This window comes from Podarcis tiliguerta (assembly GCF_965153285.1).
Source record: "Podarcis tiliguerta genome assembly, chromosome: 2".
Lineage (NCBI taxonomy): Eukaryota > Metazoa > Chordata > Lepidosauria > Squamata > Lacertidae > Podarcis > Podarcis tiliguerta.
This window is the reverse complement of record NC_139535.1, coordinates 81,409,962-81,431,600: the sequence shown is the minus strand read 5'-3', so window position 1 is coordinate 81,431,600 and position 21,639 is coordinate 81,409,962. Positions and strand designations below refer to the sequence as shown.

General features: G+C 42.3%; 1 protein-coding gene across 19 annotated transcripts in view; it reads left to right on the top strand.

Annotated features, from left to right (window-relative positions):
• WIZ (WIZ zinc finger) overlaps positions 1 to 21,639 on the top strand; it is a 56,361-nt gene that overhangs the window by 8,705 nt on the left and 26,017 nt on the right. For all 19 annotated transcript variants that reach the window (XR_014508591.1, XM_083429656.1, XM_083429651.1 and 16 more), the window contains exon 2: positions 1,322 to 1,782. Coding sequence is in view for 18 of the 19 variants with exons in the window: in XM_083429656.1 (XP_083285782.1) it covers positions 1,404 to 1,782 (379 nt within the window). In the remaining variant the exon portion in view is untranslated. The remainder of the gene's footprint in view (positions 1 to 1,321; positions 1,783 to 21,639) is intronic.

Genomic DNA, 21,639 nt, shown 5'->3' with positions numbered 1-21,639 from the left:
AGTGTTCTCTAAAGTGAGGTCCCCAGATGCTGTTGGACTACAACTCCCATCAGGGTTGGTGGGAGTTGTAGTCCAGCAGCCAAGATAAAAGAAAACTGTTGTAAGGGAAGTAGGGTATCCCTGTGGACCTGGTGAACATAAGTGTCATACAGTTACCCTTCCTTGTTTTCACTTGCACTCAATGCAACCATTCTCCTCTGAGGAGATGACGTGATTTGTGAGCATAGATTGCAGAGGTACAATTTAATGCTTGTGCTGCAGCACTATTAGTGCCTCAAGTTGCCATTCAGAAACATCTTGGCAATGGCTAAAATGTGGTTAAGACACATTTTTCATTAAGGATGTGGAGAAGTCTATAGAGCTCATTCCGCTGTTACTTTATAGTGAAGGTATGGACCTACTCTTAAATCCCAAACTAGATAATTCAATGTGGACAATCTTCCTGGCAAGTTCCAGAGGGATAGTCATGCTAGTCAGTTGTAGTGGGGGAAACCCCCTATGACTCTATGATTGTGATAAAAAGAACATTTAGGGATCAGCTGGATCAAGCCAAAGGACCACCTAGTCCAGCACTCTGGCCAAACCCAGGGGCCTATTCTGGGAAGTTTAGACTCGGGATCTGAGTGCAGTAACACTCTCCCCACTGGTGGTTCACGACAAGTGACATTCAAAGCATACTGCCTCTTGGCAGTGGAGGTAGAACATGGCAGTTATGGCTAATAGTTGCCAAATAAAGAGAAAGCCCAAAGCATGATATAATACCACTTAGAAGTGGTGTGAGAAACCTGTAGGCTTCCACATGATGTTCAGGCGCCATCACAGCTAGTGGTCAGAAATGAGGAGACCTGTAGACAAACCACATTTAGAGGCCCACAAGTTTGCAATCCCTCACAAAGGTTATAGTGGCTTCAAGGCTGCTGAGTCAGGGACTGAGCTGGCACCGCAGGACTGATTCAGACTTGTTACTGGGTTATGGCCAGACCTGGCAGCCTTCCTGTCCAGTCTGAGCATGCTACAACCTACTACTACCTGTTTCACATGCTGCAGGTTGGCCACCCTCTGTCCTACAGTGAAGCTGAGGTTAATATGTTTTTCATTTTTCATATTTTTCATTTTCTTGTAGCATGCTAGTCTGTTGAAATGGGAATTGCTGTGCTCCACTCTAGAAATGTGAGCTGTCCTTAGGCCTTAGCTACAATTTTTTAAGCATTTGTTATATAAATTCAGAAGCTGTTGAGTGTACTGCATCTTAACCAAAATGTCTGAAAAGGGCTTGTGTGAAATTCAGTCTTTTGAGCATTTTGTCACTTTTTTATTATAGGTTGTCTGGCAGTAATTGATGCAAATCCACCCAAAGCCTTGATGTTTGGTTTGTCAAATTGACACGGTGAAATCCACAAGGAATGGAGAAAGCTATTCCCACTACTTTATCAGAACAGCAGAAGGAGCACAAGGATGATGGAGAAAATACTGCGCCAATGTCCCTGGTGTCAAAAAAAGAGGATTTTGCTGCCCTTGAGTGCCCTCAAGGTGAAGAAAGAATAACTGCCTTTATTAAAGATGCAAAAACATCTCTGGATAGTGTGGCTTTGGTGGGGGCGTCAAAGGAAGGGGGGATTGTTCTCAAGAAGACTGTCCCTGGTTCTTCAGAGAAACTAGAAGCAACGAGTAGAGAGGGGAAAGTGACGGATGAGATGTGTAACCGTAAAGAGGAGCCCAGCTTTTTGACACCATTTACTCATCAACAGCCAGATGCTGCTTTGGAAGCCTGTAAAGTGACTGGTAAGTCCAGTGCATTGTAATGACAGGCACTTTCTTAAAAAAACAAAGCAAAACAACTTTTACAGGTTTGTTTCTTTCAAAGTAGATAAAAGGTAGAGGCCAGGCAGGCCTCTGAGATGAAAGTGAAAAATATCAGCCTAGAGAATTGTCTGAAGCCACTGCGAGATGGTTTTGTTGCTGTGACTAATTGCATCCAAGTAGAAGACTGTGCACTTCCTTCAGTGCAATGTGTGAAGTGGCCTGTAATATGTTTGCTTGTGACATATAGGAAGAGGATCAAAATGGATCTCAAGAGTTCAGCAGACTAGTTGTAACTTGTGAGTTCAGCACCACAGACAGGGGTCTGAATTTAAGTGGTGCATGGTAGAAAGCCCTAGCCCATTAACTGTTTTATGCAGACTAATACTCTGAAGTATTTATATCATAGGTTTGTCAAGCCCTAAAAGTATCCTTTGACTTCATATGCCAACTGTGCAAGTAAAAATGGCTGTTTTGCTGTTTAGCCGTTTGGGCATGGATGTTTTAACTGATAGTCCTCTTTATGCCTATTTAAGGTAATAGCCTGTAGCACAGTGCAGTGGTACATTCCAAGGAAAACTGTGAAAGACAAATGTTTAAAAGAAGTACAAACAACAGAAATTGTCCTTATCCCATGTATGTAATTGAGACTATGAGAAGGCTGCAACAGGTGCAATGCTTCCTGCTCCTCCTGAGCTTTGCCACTTTCCCCTCTGCTACAAATGGCTGATTTGCCATTTTCCTCTGCTTTTGTTTGTGTTGTTCTTTGTCTATGAGACACGTGCACAACATAGGAATATGCTGAGGTGACATCGGACAGGAATGCAGGAGAATCTGCGCTCATTCTGACTGCAGAGTTCATTTTCTAAAAGAACTTAGACATTGGAAGCACTTACTTACAAAGAACAAGCATACTGTACAGTAAGTAAACGTGACTCTGTAAACACAGCATTTCCCCCCAGAGAGTGCCATGAATTGCTGTTGTGACCACAGTGCGGAATGTGTCAGAGGCATTCACTGAATGTTGTTACTGATGAGCAGCATAACGCCTTGACATCCACTGCGCCTGCTGTTTTGTGAATCATTGAGTTCGTTGGAGGCTGGGTACCCATCTGTACGTTTGAAGTGCTTAAAAGAAAATGAAATTTTCTTTTAAGCACTTCAATGTATGAAATTCACAAATAGTGGTGTTGGCTTATTCCTGGTTACCTAGCTTGTTTTGTTTCTGTTAGTCATGAAGGAGGACAGAGAAATATGTATAGCATGAAACAACAGCCTTACCTCAGCACTGTATCTATTTTTTTTTTTTTTTGCCTGTGCTGTGGTTTGCTTTTGGGGTGGGTTTTTTTTTGGGGGGGGTGCGGTCAGTCCTGTGGGTTAGGAGTGGGTCACCCCTGCACAAGAAATTCTGTTTTTGACACTTCATGTTTATATCATCTTCTTGGGCTATACAGCAGTATTAACTAGCTTGGACATGGCTGATGCTGTGACCTGCTCTTTTCTCAACAACATACAGTGGTACCTCGGGTTAAGTACTTAATTTGTTCCAGAGGTCCGTTCTTAACCTGAAACTGTTCTTAACCTGAAGCACAACTTTAGCTAATGGGGCCTCCTGCTGCCGCCGCGCTGCCAGAGCACGATTTCTGTTCTTACCCTGAAGCAAAGTTCTTAACACGAGGTACTATTTCTGGGTTAGCGGAGTCTGTAACCTGAAGCATATGTAACCTGAAGCGTATGTAACCCAAGGTACCACTGTACTGTGTTGCACCACTGGCATTTGTTTGTTAGGAGATTGCCATGTTCATAGGTTCCTTTCAGGGATAAATATTGTCAAGGTCCTGATGATAGGCAGTACTGCCATCAGTGGTGGAGTAGTAAATGATGAAGTGCATTCCTTTCACGACAATCCCTGTAACCAATGCTGACATCAATTCCAAGCTAGCTTTCTATTCATAACCACCCTCTAGTCTTATGACAATTTCTGCTGGACTCGGAAGGTTCCTTGTTATTTTATGACCTACCAATTGGCCATAATAAAAGGATTTCAGAATTTTCCAAAATAAACATGGCAGCTTAACCCTTAGATGTTTGTGCTAATACAGTGGTGCCACTACCGAGAAGGCCCTCTGCCTGGTTCCCTGTAGCTTTGCTTCTCGCAATGAGGGAACCGCCAGAAGGCCCTCGGCGCTGGACCTCCGCATCCAGGCAGAAGGAAGGGGGTGGAGACGCTCCTTCAGGCAAGAGCCCACTGTGCTCAGGACACTGCGCCACTGCCGTCTAGTGCACTACGCATGCCTCAGAGAAGCAGTTTCCGGGACAGGGCAGCCATGCACAGCCAAACAAGGGAGGCAGCGGGCAGTGCCAACAGCAGCGACACCATGGGCAACTGGAGCCCTCCCTGTGTGCCCTGCAAAGAAACCCCAGGAAAGAAAACCAAAAAATTTGCCAAAGATGTCATTTTGGGTGTCCGATTTCTGAGCATGTCCTGAATTTTCCGGATGTATGGCAAGCCTATTTATTTTCCTCTTTTCTCTCCAGTGATGGGCCTGGTCATTTTGTCCCCTATTCTCTCAGTGTCTTTATTACCATCATCTCTGGATGAAGTAATTCTGTAGAATTGTAGCCTGCTTTCAGTAGGAGTTTCTAAGCTTTTGTTGAGAGGGTGTAGAAAAACCTGATCTTGTTGTCTCACTAGTATATTAAAACCAGCAAATATTTTGGGAACTGAGTAGCTTCTCTGGCAAAATGCCTTGCCCCTAAATATGGGTTTCTACTGGTAATTAAAATTAATAAATTTACAAGAATATGCATCTATATAATATGATTGTATTATCTGTTTCTTGAACGAAGCACTCAAAAAGGTCGGTGGGTGGTGCATTGATTCTCAAAATTTATAAACACTTAAAAATGGCTATATAATCTCCTGAGCAATACTGTGGCTCTGAAGTCTTTACACAAGCAATCAATTTAGCTAGGAATTTTCCAGATAAAATAACTCACATGTCCTCCCTTGGGCTGTATGCATCATGTAAACATTTAGAAAAACACATCACAAGCCTGGCTGTTGTGTTGGGGACAGGAAATGTAGTGATTTTAAAAATCCTAATCCTAGACTTTTCTGGACGGTTACATTCAACAGGACAGAGCAGTCACTCCTCCTCCTCCTCCTCATTTAAGCTTGTTTCTCGCTGAAGCTCTCATTTAACTAAGAAGGGCATGCTCTAACTTTGACACAACTAGCTATTATCCGGTCACTGGAGTGAGCCTCTGCCCCTGCCCCACCATAGCACAGACCTCACTCTCTTCTCAGTCTCCACATCAACCAGTCCTGCCTCTGCGATTTCCACTTCTGCCAGAAAACTTGCAAAATTGCTAACCTGGATCTGGCTCCACTTGCAAGATCTGGTGGGAGATGAAGAAGGCCAGTGGGGAAAAGAGGTGTCTGCATCTGAACAGCATTCACCACTCATCTCCCAAGTAAAAGTGTTGCTGCCTGGGCCAGTGCTCCAACCACGGCCACATCTTCCTGCCTCTGCCCCATGCTTACAAACATGGAGCAACAGCTAATCAAGGGACAAAGTGGCATCACACGCCACTTGCAAGGAAGGAAAGAGAGCGCTCCATAGTTGCCTAGGCAGTGTATTACAAATCCCAAGTGGCCTCGTGAAAACTACATCTCAGAAAGGAATCTTGCGCACATGCATTAGTTACAGTATAAGAAAATTTAGGACTTTGAGAGGGGGAACATATTAATTTCCAAATGACTTTCATAATTTTCAGCCAGTTTCCAGCTTAGATTCCCGTGGTTTGCAAAAAAAATGGGAAATCTGGCCTCTTTAAGAGGCATACAGATAGTTCGTATCTGATGCCAAGTCTACACAGGTATTTCTTCTTAAGGGGGCGGGCAGTATTGTGATGCTGCAGCAGCACAGAAAGATAAGGTTTTTACATTGAACACACAAGCTAACATATTGCATGTTCATGTTGTCATTTCATTCCTTTCATGCAAGTTTCTAGCCCTTAAGACTGCAAAGATAGGCTTGAAAATGTGTGTGAGCAATGTCTGAAATCTCTGGAGCCAGAGAGAGATTAAACAGCACTTCCTGTGGACACAGAATGACTCTGCTATATATAGCTTCATGTCTCTCACCAGATATACCAGTGTCAGAATAAAACCCAAAGCAAGAAAATAAATACAAATTTGTTCAGTTTGCATAGGCTGGGATCCAAAGAACTACTTTAGGGATGTGCCCAGTGGCATTTTTGTTTCCCCATCTCTTCTTTGAACAGCAGGCATCCATGCCATACCACAAACTCTGCCAATTAAGCAGTATATAAATACATTTTTTTTAAAAAAATTGAAAACCCCTTCATCTTCAGAAGGAATTTGTTATGATGTCATTGATAACAAAATGCCAGCCCATATTTTCCCCCACCCATGTAATCCAGATTTACCCTTTCTGAATAAATCCAACATTTATTTATTTTTAAATATTGCCAATAATCAATTTGTGATATTCCATGACCCATTTACAATATTAAGCCCCTGTCTGGAAGCACCATTATGAAGTTCCCTTATGCCAGTTTAGGCAGACTGGAGAGTTCTACTGCAAAGCTGTAGTCAATGAGAGTTTGTAATTAAAAGGTTGTTTTATAAAGATGGCAGACAATATTCATCCTTAGACTAGCCTTATAACTAGCTTGAAAATGTGTGGTCAGCTTCTGTTTAATTGACTCAGAAACTATAGTTGTAGCTGGGGTTCTTGTCTATCCCCATATCCTTTAAAATGAAATCTCATCGTATCTATTGTGGTTGATACCATATGCATTTATTGGCAAGCCACCTTGTGAAGGCATTTTGCCTTGAAAAAGATGGATGCAAATACCAAAATAAAATGATTTCCCCCTTCCTGGTGTAGCACCACTACCTACCATAATTTTTAGTTGTGTTTAAACCCCCAAATATTGTCAGCAATAATGGACTTGTGCTTGATTTACTTGACTTATCCTGACTGCAATATTCGTGTTCTATTTACTGTAGAATTTGATATCCTCTGACCACCTCCACCCTAGGTTGATTGAGAGTAAAGATTTTGGCTCAGCTTTACCTTTCTATAGACTCAAATGGTCATTCAGTTGAGTGACCACCTCTGCTCCAGTTAATTTCAGACAAATACTTGGAAAATACAAGATGCCGTGAGATGGCTCCCTCCAAGCTCATTTTGTGAAAGCTTTGGGAGTCATTTAAAACAGTTGTTATTATGTTGGCAGACAAATGTGAACAATACTGATCCAGGGATGGATTGCACATTTTCCCCAAATAACATAGGAAATGACTTGTAGAAACTGGTGGCAAATCTGCTCCTCCAAAACACGATCTCAGTGGGAGTAGGTGAAAGTAGAAGAGTCTCAGTTGCCATCTGATGGTGAGGGAGGTATTCAGGTTAGCTTGCTGAAGTGAAAAGAGTGGTCTTATAATATGTGTTCTGCTGCCTGAAAGAACTTTTTTTGCTTTTATCCTGATGTCACACTGAGTCTGCTTCAGATCTGCCAGCCTCTTAAAGACTCTGACTGTCAGCGCACAAAGGTCTCTTTCATAAACTCACAGCTCTTTCTTCTGAGCGGTTGTATCTGTAGCTTCCTTCTGTGAGGAACTTGCCATTATGTTTCTGAGTTTGTTATGCTTAAGTTTTAAATCTGACAAAGGATGTGCTCTTTGACTGTGGAGCAGCAGGAAATGGAGAGAGCTCTGGATGCCAAAAATCACCAAAATGTTCGCTTGAAGTTGGTGACCAATGAATGTTGAAGCAAGCATTCTTAGGGGTCCAGAATATGAAGCAACTGCCCCCTAACATTTAGGCCACATCTTCAGATCCATTTCTGAAATCTTACAGGCTTTGTAAAACCAACAGTGAGGGAGTTTGAGATCTGTGGGCTGAGACAGTGCATAGAAGTGATGTTACTAATTATTTGTGCATCTGGTTGTTCAGTTTGCCCACACACTTACAGCACCCCATGTCTGGCACTATTGTGGTGGTGTTGTTTTCATTGGGGTCATAGCAATGTCTCATAAGCACACCACAGAAGCTCCTGGAAATGGACTTGTGGTTTTGACGTGCCTTGATTATGAATGGTTGGGAGCCCCACCTAAAGATGATAAAGCATTTAAGCTTGCAATTGATTAGTGCAGTGTTCCAAGACCTAATGGTTTCTGTGTCGGCCAAGTTTGTGATCAGTGTGAGAAGATGAACAGTAGACCCATCAAACTGGAATCGTAGTTCAGTAAGAATGACTGCATGATTGCAATAGCGTTGTATATTTATAATGCATGCAGCAGCACTCGTAATGGTGTTTTAACAGTTTGTGTTTAATGAGCTCCACTGAGATGTTATGGAGGGGATGGTTCAATCCTATGAAAGAATGGAAGGAGTTTGGGGAGTTGGAGCTTGATGACCCAGGGGAAAAACTCAAGGCGGAAAAAACCTCAAGGCGGCTACCAACGCATTAAAACATCAAAGTATACATTCAAGGCAACATAATTAATAGAAAACTAAAATATTATCTTAAAGATTTCAAAATAAAATATTGCAAAGGAGGTCAACTACAGAATGCACGTCTAACACAGCAAAGATAAAAAAAATCAAAAGAAAGCATTACTAAAGGAAGTCAAGTATAACATGTGCATTTAAAACTGCATAGTTAGCAAGAGAATTAAATATTTTCATAAGCATAGAACATATCTACTGGGCCGTGGCTGTGGAAGCTCAGGATCAATGACCTGGATCTGCGCTCAGAGACAGCCAAGATACCATCAAAATCACTGCAAGTCATGCTCAATCTTCTCATCCCTTTTAAAAGCTTTTAGTTGCATATATCTGGCACATTTCTGATTAATACAAACATTTCTGATTTTCTGCAAGACTTATATCTTTAAAAATCCTTATGGTGATGCAACTACACTACTGGATGACCTTTTGGTAATAGCTTTTTTGCATGCATTTCATGACATTTAGAAAAATTATCTTGACCAAATTTTAGCTCTACTCATAGAAAAAAGTTAATTCAGCAGAGAGAAGAAATACCAGCTTGTTCCCACCGGTATTTTTGAAGGCCAACACTTTCAGGAGACGCTACCTCAGAATGCCTTGACTTCTGACCTATAACACCAGGCAAATAGGTTTCTTCTGTAATTCCAGACATGCACATTCCAGAGATGTTGTGGCCTGTTAAATCTTCAAATCTCAAGGCTTATCCAGTTTTTTGAGGCGAATTGAAAGTGGTTTCTTACATTAGTTGTTGTATAGGATCCAGGTTCCTCCTTCAAAGAGCGCTTCTGTGGGGAAATTATATTCTCCTGGTACTGCATTTTCTTCGTTGGGAAAATTCAATCTTTTTCTTTCTACCCCCATCAGAAAACTAGTGATGTGTAAACTGCCATCGAACAAGAATTGTAGACAGCTGTTGGATTGTGACCTTGACTTTACAAATGAATGTAGCACAAATTCATCTAATGCCTCCCCTCACTATTTTGTCTACACTTTTAGTTTCATTTTGCTTTGTAAAAGTGCTTGCGTCGGCTTTTTGTTGAAGATTTTCTCCTGACTTTGTAGATTTTTGTTATGTCTGAGTGTTCCCCACTTCTAGGGCTGAAGTACACAGCCTGCAATTTAAAAACAAATCCCAATCCTTCCCCGACCTTGGCAAGGCTTCTTACCCTGCTGTAAGCCTGTTCCTCCCTTACCCAATCTCCTCCATCCATTTTGCTTGGCCTATAAATGATGCCATTGTCTCAGCAAATGGCAAGATGTAGCTAGAGCACATTTTGAATTATTATTTGGATATGTGTCTCCTTTAATCACCTTTGCAAAATAGAGTCTGGCCTGAAGATGTCTGGATACGCTCAGAGAATAAGTACTTCATGCAAATGCTAAATTTTCTTATTTGGTCAGAAAATTAGTGCCTTCGCCATCGCCATTACCCCCAGAAAAACCCTGCAAGTTGGATTTTCTTTGTGGTCTGCAGCATTTCAGGTGCTTCTGTGGTCATAAGCATTTAAAAGTCACGGACAACTCTGGAGTTGCGGCGCTCATCTCGCTTTACTGGCCAAGGGAGCCGGCGTTTGTCCACAAACAGTTTTTCCGGGTCATGTGGCCAACATGACTAAGCCGCTTCTGGCGAAGCAGAGCAGCACACAGAAACGCCTACTTGCACTTTGGCGTGCTTTCGAACTGCTAGGTTGGCAGGAATAGGGACCAAGCAACGGGAACTCACCCTGTCCCGGGGATTCGAACCGCCGACCTTCTGATTGGCAAGCCCTAGGCTCTGTGGTTTAAACCGCAGCGCCACCCGCATCCTGAGCATTTAGATCATACTTAATCAGGGTAGTTGTCTACTCATGCCTTCTGGCTTTTCTCTTTGCTCGCTCCCTTAGGCAGGAAAGGTGTGCTGTTACAGCTGAAAACCTGAATTAACAAAAGTTGCTGACCGGATACTTGGCACCAAGCCTAGCTCGTGCTTTTGACAAACACCTGTCCCCATGTTCCCACGTGGTGTGTTTTTTTGGGGTGTGTGGGGGGGAGACATGGTTGCTGTTGTTGTGTTTATGATTTGTCAGTACAATTCTGAGTGCCTAATCAGTTTACTAATACCAGTCTGAGCCTTCCCATGTTTGTGCACAGGAGAAGTACTGTCACAGACTTGAAGTAGCCCAAATATACAAAAAAAATCAGGGGGGGGGGGGCGACCTTCAGTATAGCCCAGTAATAAGTCAGTAGCACAGAATGTTGAGAGACTGGGGGGGGGGGGAATTGAGAAAAGAGGAGTAAGGAATAGATTACCTATTTATTAAGCATTTGCCCTGATTTGCTCATATAAAGCTGACACAGCAGTTAAATCTGGTTTTTATTGAGCATTCATTCTGATTCGTTTGTGGTGCAGTTATACAACAATTAACATTCACCCTGCATTTAACCTGATTGCTTGAGGGGTTTCTCTGTCATTTGAAACCTAAGCGTCAGACTGGTTTGATAGTGCTCACATCAGAAGCATTCTTTATGGTCGGTCATAATGGAAACCTTGCAGTGTACCTACTACTCCAACAGCTTTCTGGTTCTGCAGAAGACCTCTGGACTCTTCTCTTTTTTTCCAGTGATCCATTTTAGACAACTAGACAAGTCTGCACATTAGAGAGTAGCAGAGAAGTTTCTCCAAGATGAGGAACCAGAAAGAAATCAACCCTTGTACACATGACTCCACCCCCCAGCCAAGCAGATGGAAAGTGATCTAATGTAAAGTATTCCTTTAAAACAGAAATAATGGACAGACAAGATCCTAGTAATTATCTAAATTGTACATTCACTTGGTGGATAAAAGATGTAGGCCACAAATATCTGAAAGACCATTATGCGGTCATAAACTGTGTCTGGCGGAAATCCGGATGTATGGCAACCCATGTCGCTCAACAGCTTTCCCAAACGTTGTTCAGATTTTCACTTTTTGAAATACAGTGTTATCTCGGGTTAAGTACTTAATTCGTTCCGGAGGTCCGTACTTAACCTAAAACTGTTCTTAATCTGAAGCATCACTTTAGCTAATGGGGCCTCCTGCTGCTGCTGCGCCGCCGGAGCACAATTTCTGTTCTCATCCTCAAGCAAAGTTCTTAACCTGAAGCACTATTTCTGGGTTAGCGGACACTGTAACCTGAAGCGTATGTAACCCAAGGTACCACTGTATGGCAATCCCACCCCTTCCAGCCCTACAGACCTTTTAAGATATGCAGAAGGGGCTCTCATGGGAGTTCAGTCACTCTCAGAAGTGCAGAATATGTGGCCTGGGAGAGGGCTTTCACTGTGGCATCCCCTAAACTGTGGCACTCCTTTCCCACAGAGGTATGTCTAGCACCTTCATTGTGTAGCTTTCACTGCACCTCTTTACCCTGGGCTTTGACATTTAAGATACAGTGGTACCTCAGGTTAAGTACTTAATTTGTTCCGGAGGTCCGTACTTAACCTGAAACTGTTCTTAACCTGAAGCACCACTTTAGCTAAAGGGGCCTCCTGCTGCTGCCGCGCCGCCAGAGCATGATTTCTGTTCTCATCCTCAAGCAAAGTTCTTAACCTGAAGCACTATTTCTGGGTTAGCGGAGTCTGTAACCTGAAGCGTATGTAACCTGAAGCATATGTAACCTGAGTTACCACTGTATTTTGTTTTGTGGGACACACCAGTTTTGCTGAATTTATATTGTTCTGTTCTGGTTGGAATGGGTTTTCTTGTTTTTGTAATTGTAACAAATACAGTCATACCTCGGGTTAAAGATGCTTCAGGTTAAATCTTTTCAGGTTGCGTCCTGCGGTGACCCGGAAGTACCGTAAAGGGTTACTTCCGGGTTTCACCGATGCTCAAAATGACGTCATGTGCAGAAGCAGCGAATCGCGACCCGCGGACGCAGGATGCGTTCTGCTCAGGATGCGAACGGGGTCTGGAACGGATCCCGTTTGCATCCAGAGGAACCACTGAATTGTTCTACCTCTACTCCACCTCCCGCGAAACTATGGTGAAGGATGGGTAAGAAATATTAGAAAACATTGAAAAACAAACAAGCAAATGATACTTTTACTTGTTAGTGGATGATAAAAGGTAAAGGGACCCCTGACCATAAGGTCCAGTCGTAGCCGACTCTGGGGTTGCAGCACTCATCTCGCTTTATTGGCCGAGGGAGCCGGCATACAGCTCATGTGGCCAGCATGACTAAACCGCTTCTGGCGAACCAGAGCAGTGCACGGAAACGCCGTTTACCTTCCCGCCTATTTATCTACTTGCACTTCATGCTTTTGAACTGCTAGGTTGGCAGGAGCAGGGACCAAGCAACGGGAGTTTACACCGTCGCGGGGATTCAAAGCGCCGACCTTCTGATCGGCAAGTCCTAGGCTCTGTGATTTAACCCACAGCGCCACCCGCGTCCCTAGTGGATGATATAAGCCCTTAATTAAATGGAAGTTAGTTTGCTTCATTAGATTTTCAGTGATGTGATCTGATGCTCTCCAAAGAACGCCACAGCAGTGCCACATCAAGCTGGTTTCTTTCAGCAAAAAAGTAATTGGTGCGACTCCAACCAAACACCAAAGTCAGAGCTTTTCTTCACAAGCAACTTATTACATAATAAATGCACGTTGTTGTTGTTTATTCATTGCACACAGGTCCACATCTCTTCCCTCTAGTCTGTGTTTTTCCATCATGGAATGTCATATTATCCCAGCACTTGAAACACAATATTTTGCAAAGCCTCCCTTCAGATAGAACATTAATTCCTAGCATGATTGCTCTGTCGCTGTGCAAATGCTGCAGGCCTCTGTTGGGTCGTAGTATTTGTGATGTTTAGAATGACAGATACTAACTCTTCTTTCTCCATGCCTGCATTATTTTTATTTTATTATGTATTTGCAGGAAGGCTTGTAAACATATTGCACAAAGGCTTTAGGAAGGGCCTTGAGGAAGTTCTTAAGTTTCATATCAAAGTTATTTTGGCATTCAAAGTACCCAGGGACCAGATCTGCAACTCAGCCACTCAGAGCTGCAGTGTGCCATTGATATGCTCATGTTTAATTTCCTCCGTTCTGTCAAATCCTGAGTTTACTTGAGGTCGGGACACTGTGAAGCACAGATACCTGTTGTAACCGGTGGCAAAATTGCAGTGGTTGGTGGAATCAATAGCTGTGGCTTCCAGCCAGATGGCCATAAGCCCATGCCATCCTATTGCCTAGCCAGGAGCTGTTCAGAGTACTCCAGCATCAGTTGGTTGCATGGCAGCTGTGTATATCTGGGGTTTGCAAGGACTTTTGCCCCTTGTGGTGGCATGGAAGGGGAGTCACATCTCTGCACAGTTAATCTGTGCATTGCACCCTAATTACCTCTCTAAGGTGCATTTACATTTAGATAAAAGGCTTGTGTTTACAGCAGTTTACAAGAAGTAATCAAAGGCATAAACCTATATTTTAATGTAGAAATATCATACTTCCCTTGTCTTAAGCTTTGGTGTATAACATCCATAGTCTTGTCCCTGCCTGTATGGCTTTAACCCTTGTTGTATTTTATTGTGTTTTGGTTTTTTGGTGTTTTTTACCAATTAGTTGTTTACTGTTTATAACTGTAAGCCCCTTGAAGTAGTGGGTTAGAAGTTACCTTTGAATTTGGAATAGTGCAACTGCCCAACTGAAATGTAGCTGAAAGCACGCTTTGATTGGTCGCCTGGATAAATCAGAAGTGATGTTGTCAACTGCTTGCCCCTTAAGTTAGGGATGGTTAAGTGCTCATAGTCACTGCTGAGTGAAACATTGAGTAGTGTGGACCCCCCCCCCCCATCCAATGGTGGATCCTACTCAGAGTAGGCTCATTGGAATTAATGGACCTAAGTTAGTCATGGCCATTAATTTCATGGTGTCTACTCTGAATAGTACTAGCATTGGGTAAAACCCAATGAGTTTATATTTCAGGCTGAAGTTACTGTTGTGGAATCATCTTGTTAAATACAAGCAGAGATTCCCCATTGGGGAGACAGATAAATTCTGCGCCTGCTCGTGCTATTTATTTATGAGGCTCATAATTCCGAATTAAGTCTCCCTGGTCCAAAATGCCATGCTTTGATTGGATAGAACATTACCTGCACATTTTCCTTTTTAGTAAGCCAATTGCCAAGAGCCTTGTCTTTATACCTTTACACCAGATCTTCTTGTGGCCTGTTTTGTTTAGTTTTAAAAAACAGCACACCAGACAATCTGGACTCGGGAAAAGATAACCCATGTTACTAATTAACTCATTTTTTTGCATTTAGCTCCATCGTATTTTTTGACACTGTCTTGTGTATTTAGGTGAATAGAGTTCCCCAAAAGGGCTGTACACAGACCAGAAATATTTCACTGAATCCATTACAGAGCTTTTCTATTGCCTAAATGTGGCTCTTTTTTTCTTTTACACAATAAACTGAGTTAGTGATTGTCAAATGACATACATGGGTTTGTGAACTGCCCTTTCTTTCTTTCTTTCTTTCTTTCTGCAACATTTGTTAAAAATGTGTTTGTGCTGGTGACATGTCCAGTATTATACATTTGAAGTGTATCCCATTTCCATGACCCCATTTTTGAAACTGTAGTTTTCTAGGTTATCTATAATTGCTTCTGCTGTTGCTGGCTATATAAATATAGTATTTATCACATTTGAAGTCATGACACCTTTTTTCCTGATAACTAATAAAATTGTTTTACTTGCAGCGTAATACTTGACTTTTCCTTTTGATTTACGGAAAAGATTTTTTTCTAATTAAGGCTAAATCTCTTGGAATAAATGGCATATTGTCAGATTGCACTTGAGGAAAGCCATTGCAGGAAAAAAATGTCCTGCAGAATTTATAAAAGCTTGGGGGGAAAGAGCGGATGCCAAATGACTACTCTGAGTCCTTAATCTATTGTCTCCTCTATTTTTATACGTAAAAAGGAAAAGACAGAATGCTGCCGCTATAGAGGCATTTTGTTATTACTAACAGCAGCAAATGATATGGTGCAGCAGCAGATTCCCTTAAAGAAGATAATGCTGATATGCCCAGCAAATGATAGATTAGGCCGAACTAGATGTGACAGCAGCCATTTTGTACGTTTAAACCTGGAACGGCTTCAGTCACATAGGAACAGGGGGTCCAGTCTTAAAAGGAGAAGGAGCAAGTGGCTGAAGGAGCCGTGGCTTCTCTCCTCAAACACTTTTCTCTTAGTGAGCGCAACTTCTAATACAGTGGTACCTTGGGTTACATATGCTTCAGGTTACATACGCTTCAGGTTACAGACTCTGCTAACTCAGAAATAGTGCTTCAGGTTAAGAACCCTGCTTCAGGATGAGAACAGAAATCGTGTTCCGGCGGCGCGGCAGCAGCAGGAGGCCCCATTAGCTAAAGTGGTGCTTCAGGTTAAGAACAGTTTCAGGTTAAGTACGGACCTCCGGAACGAATTAAGTACTTAACCTGAGGTACCACTGTACTGAAAATTCTGCTGGGAGAAAAGTTCCCAAAGGGACAGCGCAGGGTGGTAAGCTCTGTGTTTTGGTGGGGTGAGGATCCAGCAGTGTTTATTCACCCCCCCCCCACTTCATTGCTTTTAAAACCAGATTCTCCCTCCCGCCCCTCTTTCCGTCCCATTGGGCCTGTCCTGTATTCAAACACACAAAATTGTTGATGTCATCTAGTTTGATCTTCTGGGGTAGTTTTCCAAAGTCCCTGTTAGGCTTGGATATGATCTCTCTGTTGCCATCCGCTCTGATATTTTATAATGTGAACAGTTTATAACTTTTTTAAAATAATAAAATATATCTTATGGAAGGACAGTAAGGTAATATGCCAGTTCTTTTGAGCATTTAGCCAGTGTTTTACATTTTATGCACTTAACGTATGTTATCCAAATATTTATTTATTTATTATGTTCAAGGCATAGTAATTCATGTATCTTCATGTAATAATAATGGTAATTCATGTCCAATGTGTTTTCCATAAACCTCAATTCTGATCCTTCATGTATCAGTATTAAAGTTGGCTTTAGTAATTTTATTTTCAAAAAATATGCCTAAGAATCATAAAATTGTAGAATTGTGGAGTTGGAAAGGGACTCTAGGGTCATTCAGTCCAACCCCCTGCAATGCAGGAACCTCAACACACAGTTGCCCGCCAGTTTGAAACCTTACTGGATCCTGCTTAGCTTTGTAAATGTGCTAGCAGTTTTATTGCTGCACCACTAGGAGGATGAATGAAGTGTAAATCAGAGGAATACCCTCAACCCCACCCCCACACTAGTCAGAGTAGTTATAATGGAGATAGAGTTATGTGTGCAAAGTGAGGAAATGTGCTTCTTGTGTTTGCAAAATGTACAGTGGTACCTCGGGATGCAAATGGGATCTGTTCCGGAGCCCCGTTCGCATCCAGAAGCGAACGTAACTAGCGACGGCACGTCTGCGTCGCTTTTTGCCGCTTCTGCGCATGCGCGTGACGTAATTTTGAGCGTCCGCGCATGCGCGAGCGGCCAAACCCAGAAGTAACGCGCTCCGTTACTTCCGGGTTGCCGTGGAGCGCAACTCGAACACACTCAACATGAAGCATATTCAACCCGAGGTACGACTGTATGTGAGAAATCTGAAGGAAGATATTAAATCAACTACGTATACTTAAAAGGAGTAAAGGGTTTAAACAATATATCTTTCTAATAGGATCAATCATAATACATGTTTAAAGAAAATGGTAAGCTTGAAAATCCCAGCAACATTCATGTACTCTTAAACCACATCAGATTTTATGGTTATGAAATACGTGTACAATTTGAGGGAGCCAAAGCAACTACTGGCCATTGAGAATAAGGTTTTGATTAAAATGTTGCATTATCAGGTTTGTAAGATTGTGATAATTTCCAGCTCCTTTGTGAAAATGGAGAATGCGAACCAGTTTTTTTTCTGGGTGCTTGGAACCACACGAAATGAATGCAGGTTGATATAGTGTGAGCTGAACAGACAAAGTCCAAAGCAGTGCAGGCTGTTTTTCTTGGTTAGAGGAAGGTAAACTTGGAATTGTTTGATGCTGAGGTGTCTTTTGAAAATAATATGAGGATTACCAATATTTTCTTAAGCAACACAGTTCTAGATCTTATGAACAGCTCAAGACTATGAACCTGATGTGGGCCTGGCAGGGTGGTTTGTGCTAAGCATCAGAGCAGACTAGAGGAGAGGTCAATTGGAGGACTGTAGCTGTTACTCGATTCACAAAAAAACAGTAAAGCATGCACCAGTATAATGGCAGATAAGATGGCAGATAAGTAGCACTTCTGCATCATTTTAAAAACTAGATTGCTATATCTATTCTTTCATTGAAAAAAACGCATCGGATTGTACTATTTAGATTATGAGGATGCTTTGCTAGCTTTGAAACTGTGGCTGTGATTAAAGGAAAAATCTGCTGCCTGCTGTGTGTGTGTGTGTGTGTGTGTGTTGTTTTTCTAAAAACCCACGACTCCCATTCTTGAATATTCAGAAGCAAAGTTTATTTTGGATTACCAGAGAGGTTAAAATGTTCGCCTCCTAAGATCAAGACATTAAATTCCCTCATCTCTTGCTGTTTCCAAGAAATGAGGTCTTGCAGCACTGAGTACAGTTTTGTGCTCATCAGTAAGAAGATAAATCGTTCTGTTTTTCCTCTAAAGGAGATGGTTTCTAAAAATAGAAATGCTAGAGCTCTCATGAACAAAAGAATTCCTAAGATCCACCTCTGCCATTGTCCTTCTCTCTTTATCTGTACTTCTACTGCTTTTTCCTTAACAGCTCCATATTTTTAATACTTCACAATTTACCTTTCTTTGTCCCTTTATAAAGATTGCAGTTCTCTCCAGCTTCTTTTCTCCCTTTCAAGTGAAACTAGCCTACTTGGTATCTTTTTCCCCTGAACAAACAGGACCCTGCTGTTTGTTCACCAACATATTAATTTCATTTTTTTGCTGCCTTGCAAAACACTCTTAAAAAAATGTGAAGAACTTTTGGACAGGCAGTGTTCTAAAACTCCAGAGGTGTTATCTCTTTTGGCCTGGATTTCCATCAGGTTTGTAACAGAAATCTGGAGATACTCCATGTCTTGGCTTGAAGATGGTGTATAATAGAGTCTTTCATTCTCTTTCACGGACGTATTGAAGCAGAGGCTGTTTGGAAAAGATACGCTTCCATCCAAGTTACGGCATGGCTGTGCATCTTGAATCAAAGTCTGACAGTGAAGATAAATGTATTATGTGCACATTTGTTGCACGCATGTCCTGCTCATGGGTTTCCCATGGACATCTGGTTGGCCACAGCAGGAAGAGATGCTGGACTAGATAGATAGGCTTTTAATCTGGTCCAAAATAACTCTGTGTATATCCTCAGACTAGTGGGAGAGCACTCGGTCTGTTCAGTCCAAACATAACCGTTTCTCCTGGGACAGGTTTTGGAAAAGTGTTCCATTCTGCAGTTGTTCAAAGTATTTCCATTTAAGTGTGGGAGAATCATCTCTGGATGCCACTGATTGCCTTGTACACACCTCCTTTCCAATTCTCAGATTACTTTTGCTATTGGTTTGGGGGTTTTTAAAAAAAGCTTTGATCTCTGTTTTATCTGTATCTGCAGCTTCTCCTTTTTTTAAGTGAATAGCCCACATGAAGCATAACTGGCAAGGTTGAACTTTCTGTTTGACTTGCTGATATGTGTTACGTGTGTATACCAGGCAAGCTGAGAAGCTGGCCTGAAGGCAAACTCACACTGATAAAATGCTACATCTGTCTTCGGCCTGGATTGGCAGGGGCAACTTTTCCTTCCTAGGATCTTTGCAAGTGAATATCACATTGAATTGTAAAGCTTGCCTACAGTTAGTACAAAATACAAAACCTGCTGTTTTATTTTCTTCTCTTTCATGTTCATTGCACTACAAATGTAAACAATGCCTGATATAACCTGGATGCCATTGCATTTCCAGTCCATGAAGGCATTCAGGTGCAGGAAGGAATGTACAAAGACTCAGTCACAAAAATGGACGGCACAGATTCAGGCTTTTTCAGTTTCAACCTGATACTCCTGTCCTGTGCTCTCCAGTAGCACTTGGTTGACCCTGTAAGCTCTGGCATTTTGCCAAATGTACCTCTTTCCTTTAGAGCCACATATTAACAATATTTTTATTTGTAGCAATGTATGTCAGCAAAAGGGGCACGTGTGGTGCTGTGGGTTAAACCACAGAGCCTAGGACTTGCCGATCAGAAGGTCAGCGGTTTGAATCCCCTGACGGGGTGAGCTCCCATTGCTCGGTCCCTACTCCTGCCAACCTAGCAGTTCGAAAGCACGTCAAAGTGCAAGTAGATAAATAGGTACCGCTCTGGCGGGAAGGTAAACGGCATTTCCATGTGCTGCTCTGGTTCACCAGAAGTGGCTTAGTCATGCTGGCCACATGACCTAGAAGCTGTCTGTGGACAAACGCCAGCTCCCTCGGCCTATAGAGCGAGATGAGCGCGCAACCCCAGAGTCGGTCACAACTGGACCTAATGGTCAGGGGTGCCTTTGCCTTTACCTGTATGTCAGCAAAAATATTTTTTATTTGTAGCAATGTATGTCAGCAAGATGCCACCATTCCTTCCACCTGCTGGTACTCTCAAAACTGTAGAAATTGCCTCAGCAAATCCTCTGCTGAGTTATGGCCAAACTCCAACTCTTTTTCTCCCCAGCACTTGTTCCCTGTCAAAATAAATAACAGCATCAGAGAGCAACTTTTCTTAGAATTACAGCAGGGGTAGAAAGGGTTAAACTCCCAAAATGTGACCCAAGTAATCCCCCCCATGCTATTTGTTGAAAAACAAAACAAAGCCCTGTCCATTAAATGTGAAACACATATTCAACATCATGTGTAGTTTGGGCCTTAGTGTTATACCCCTAGTGCTTCTGAGTTCTGCATTTATTAAATTGGTTCTGTTTGCAGTATCATCTCCATTTTATTTGACTAACATCCAGGTATTGTTAAATTCTTATCATCAGTTGAAAGTTAGTGAAAACCCTGATGCTCCACCATTTGGGGGCAAAATGGGTATGAAATATACATGCCAAGTTCGGTTCTTGAATCATGTTAAAACCACCTTTAGTTAGTACAGTATATGACTTCTGTAGTTCCTCTCCCTAAGCCATTTTATAAGCAGTCAGGTTCTGGCAAGGAAAGGACTCTTTGGGGAAAGAGCCATAGCTCAGCAGTAGAGCATCTGATTTACATGGTGAAGTTTCCAGGTTCAGTCCCTGGCACCTCCAAGTAAGGCTGGAAGAGACTCCTCCCTGAAATCCAGGAGAGCTGCTGCCAGTTAGTGTAGACAATAATAGGCTAAACATACCAATGGTATGACTTGGTATAAAGCGCCCTCCTATGCACTGTGGCTTCAGCAGCACACAGTTTCCCACTGCAGAGCATCTTGCTGGGAATTTTGTAGAATTAAACCAGATTACATTGCACTTTGGCATAGAATTGGGTCCTCGAGCTGTGTATGGATTCTAACAAAAGAAAGGGTTCAGTAGAAGCTTTGGCCAGATATTGGTGGCTGCTTCCTTTTGCCAACCTAACAGAAGATTGGGATGAATCAAGCCTGCATTCCACACAGAACTGGAAGTGCCTGAGTATGGGCATTCATTGCAGATCTAGCAGGTCGAGATATACTATCATAATGTGAGCTTTAGCACACCCTCCATGTGTTACGAGCTGTAAGCAGGGCTTTGTGTCTCTCACACCCACTCCTGTTTTCTGCACAAAAGAAAGCCAACTTTCCAGTGTGGAAACACAAATTTCCAGTGTGGTAGTCCAGTCTGGCTCAAGAGGTGGTTGGTGGGTTGGTGGGTAGGGTGACTTTAACTGTTTGTCCACAGCTATGATACTGATTCAGATCACCAGCCATCTGCACCAGCAGTTTGTGTGGGGTGGGGGGGGGGGAGAGAGAGACCCCCTTTTGCTTCAGTTGAAATTATCTCACTTTGCAGAGGAAGCAAATTTGTATTTTGATACTAAGGCACTAGAATGGGTGTTTGTTTTTTTACTACTTATAAGATGGATTCTTGGACATGCTTTATTTTACATCTATCTTGTTTCATTTTAAACTGCTTAACTGCTAGAATGATTATATATCAAATTGTTGGTGCTTGGGATTAAACAGTGTGGGTTAGAAATCCCATACTAATCCAAACCCGCCCTGAGGAAGGGACACAAACTGGGTGGGTTTAGCTGCTTGGAAAGCTTTATAGCTATAACATTACATGTTTTGTAAAGTACACTTGAAGCCC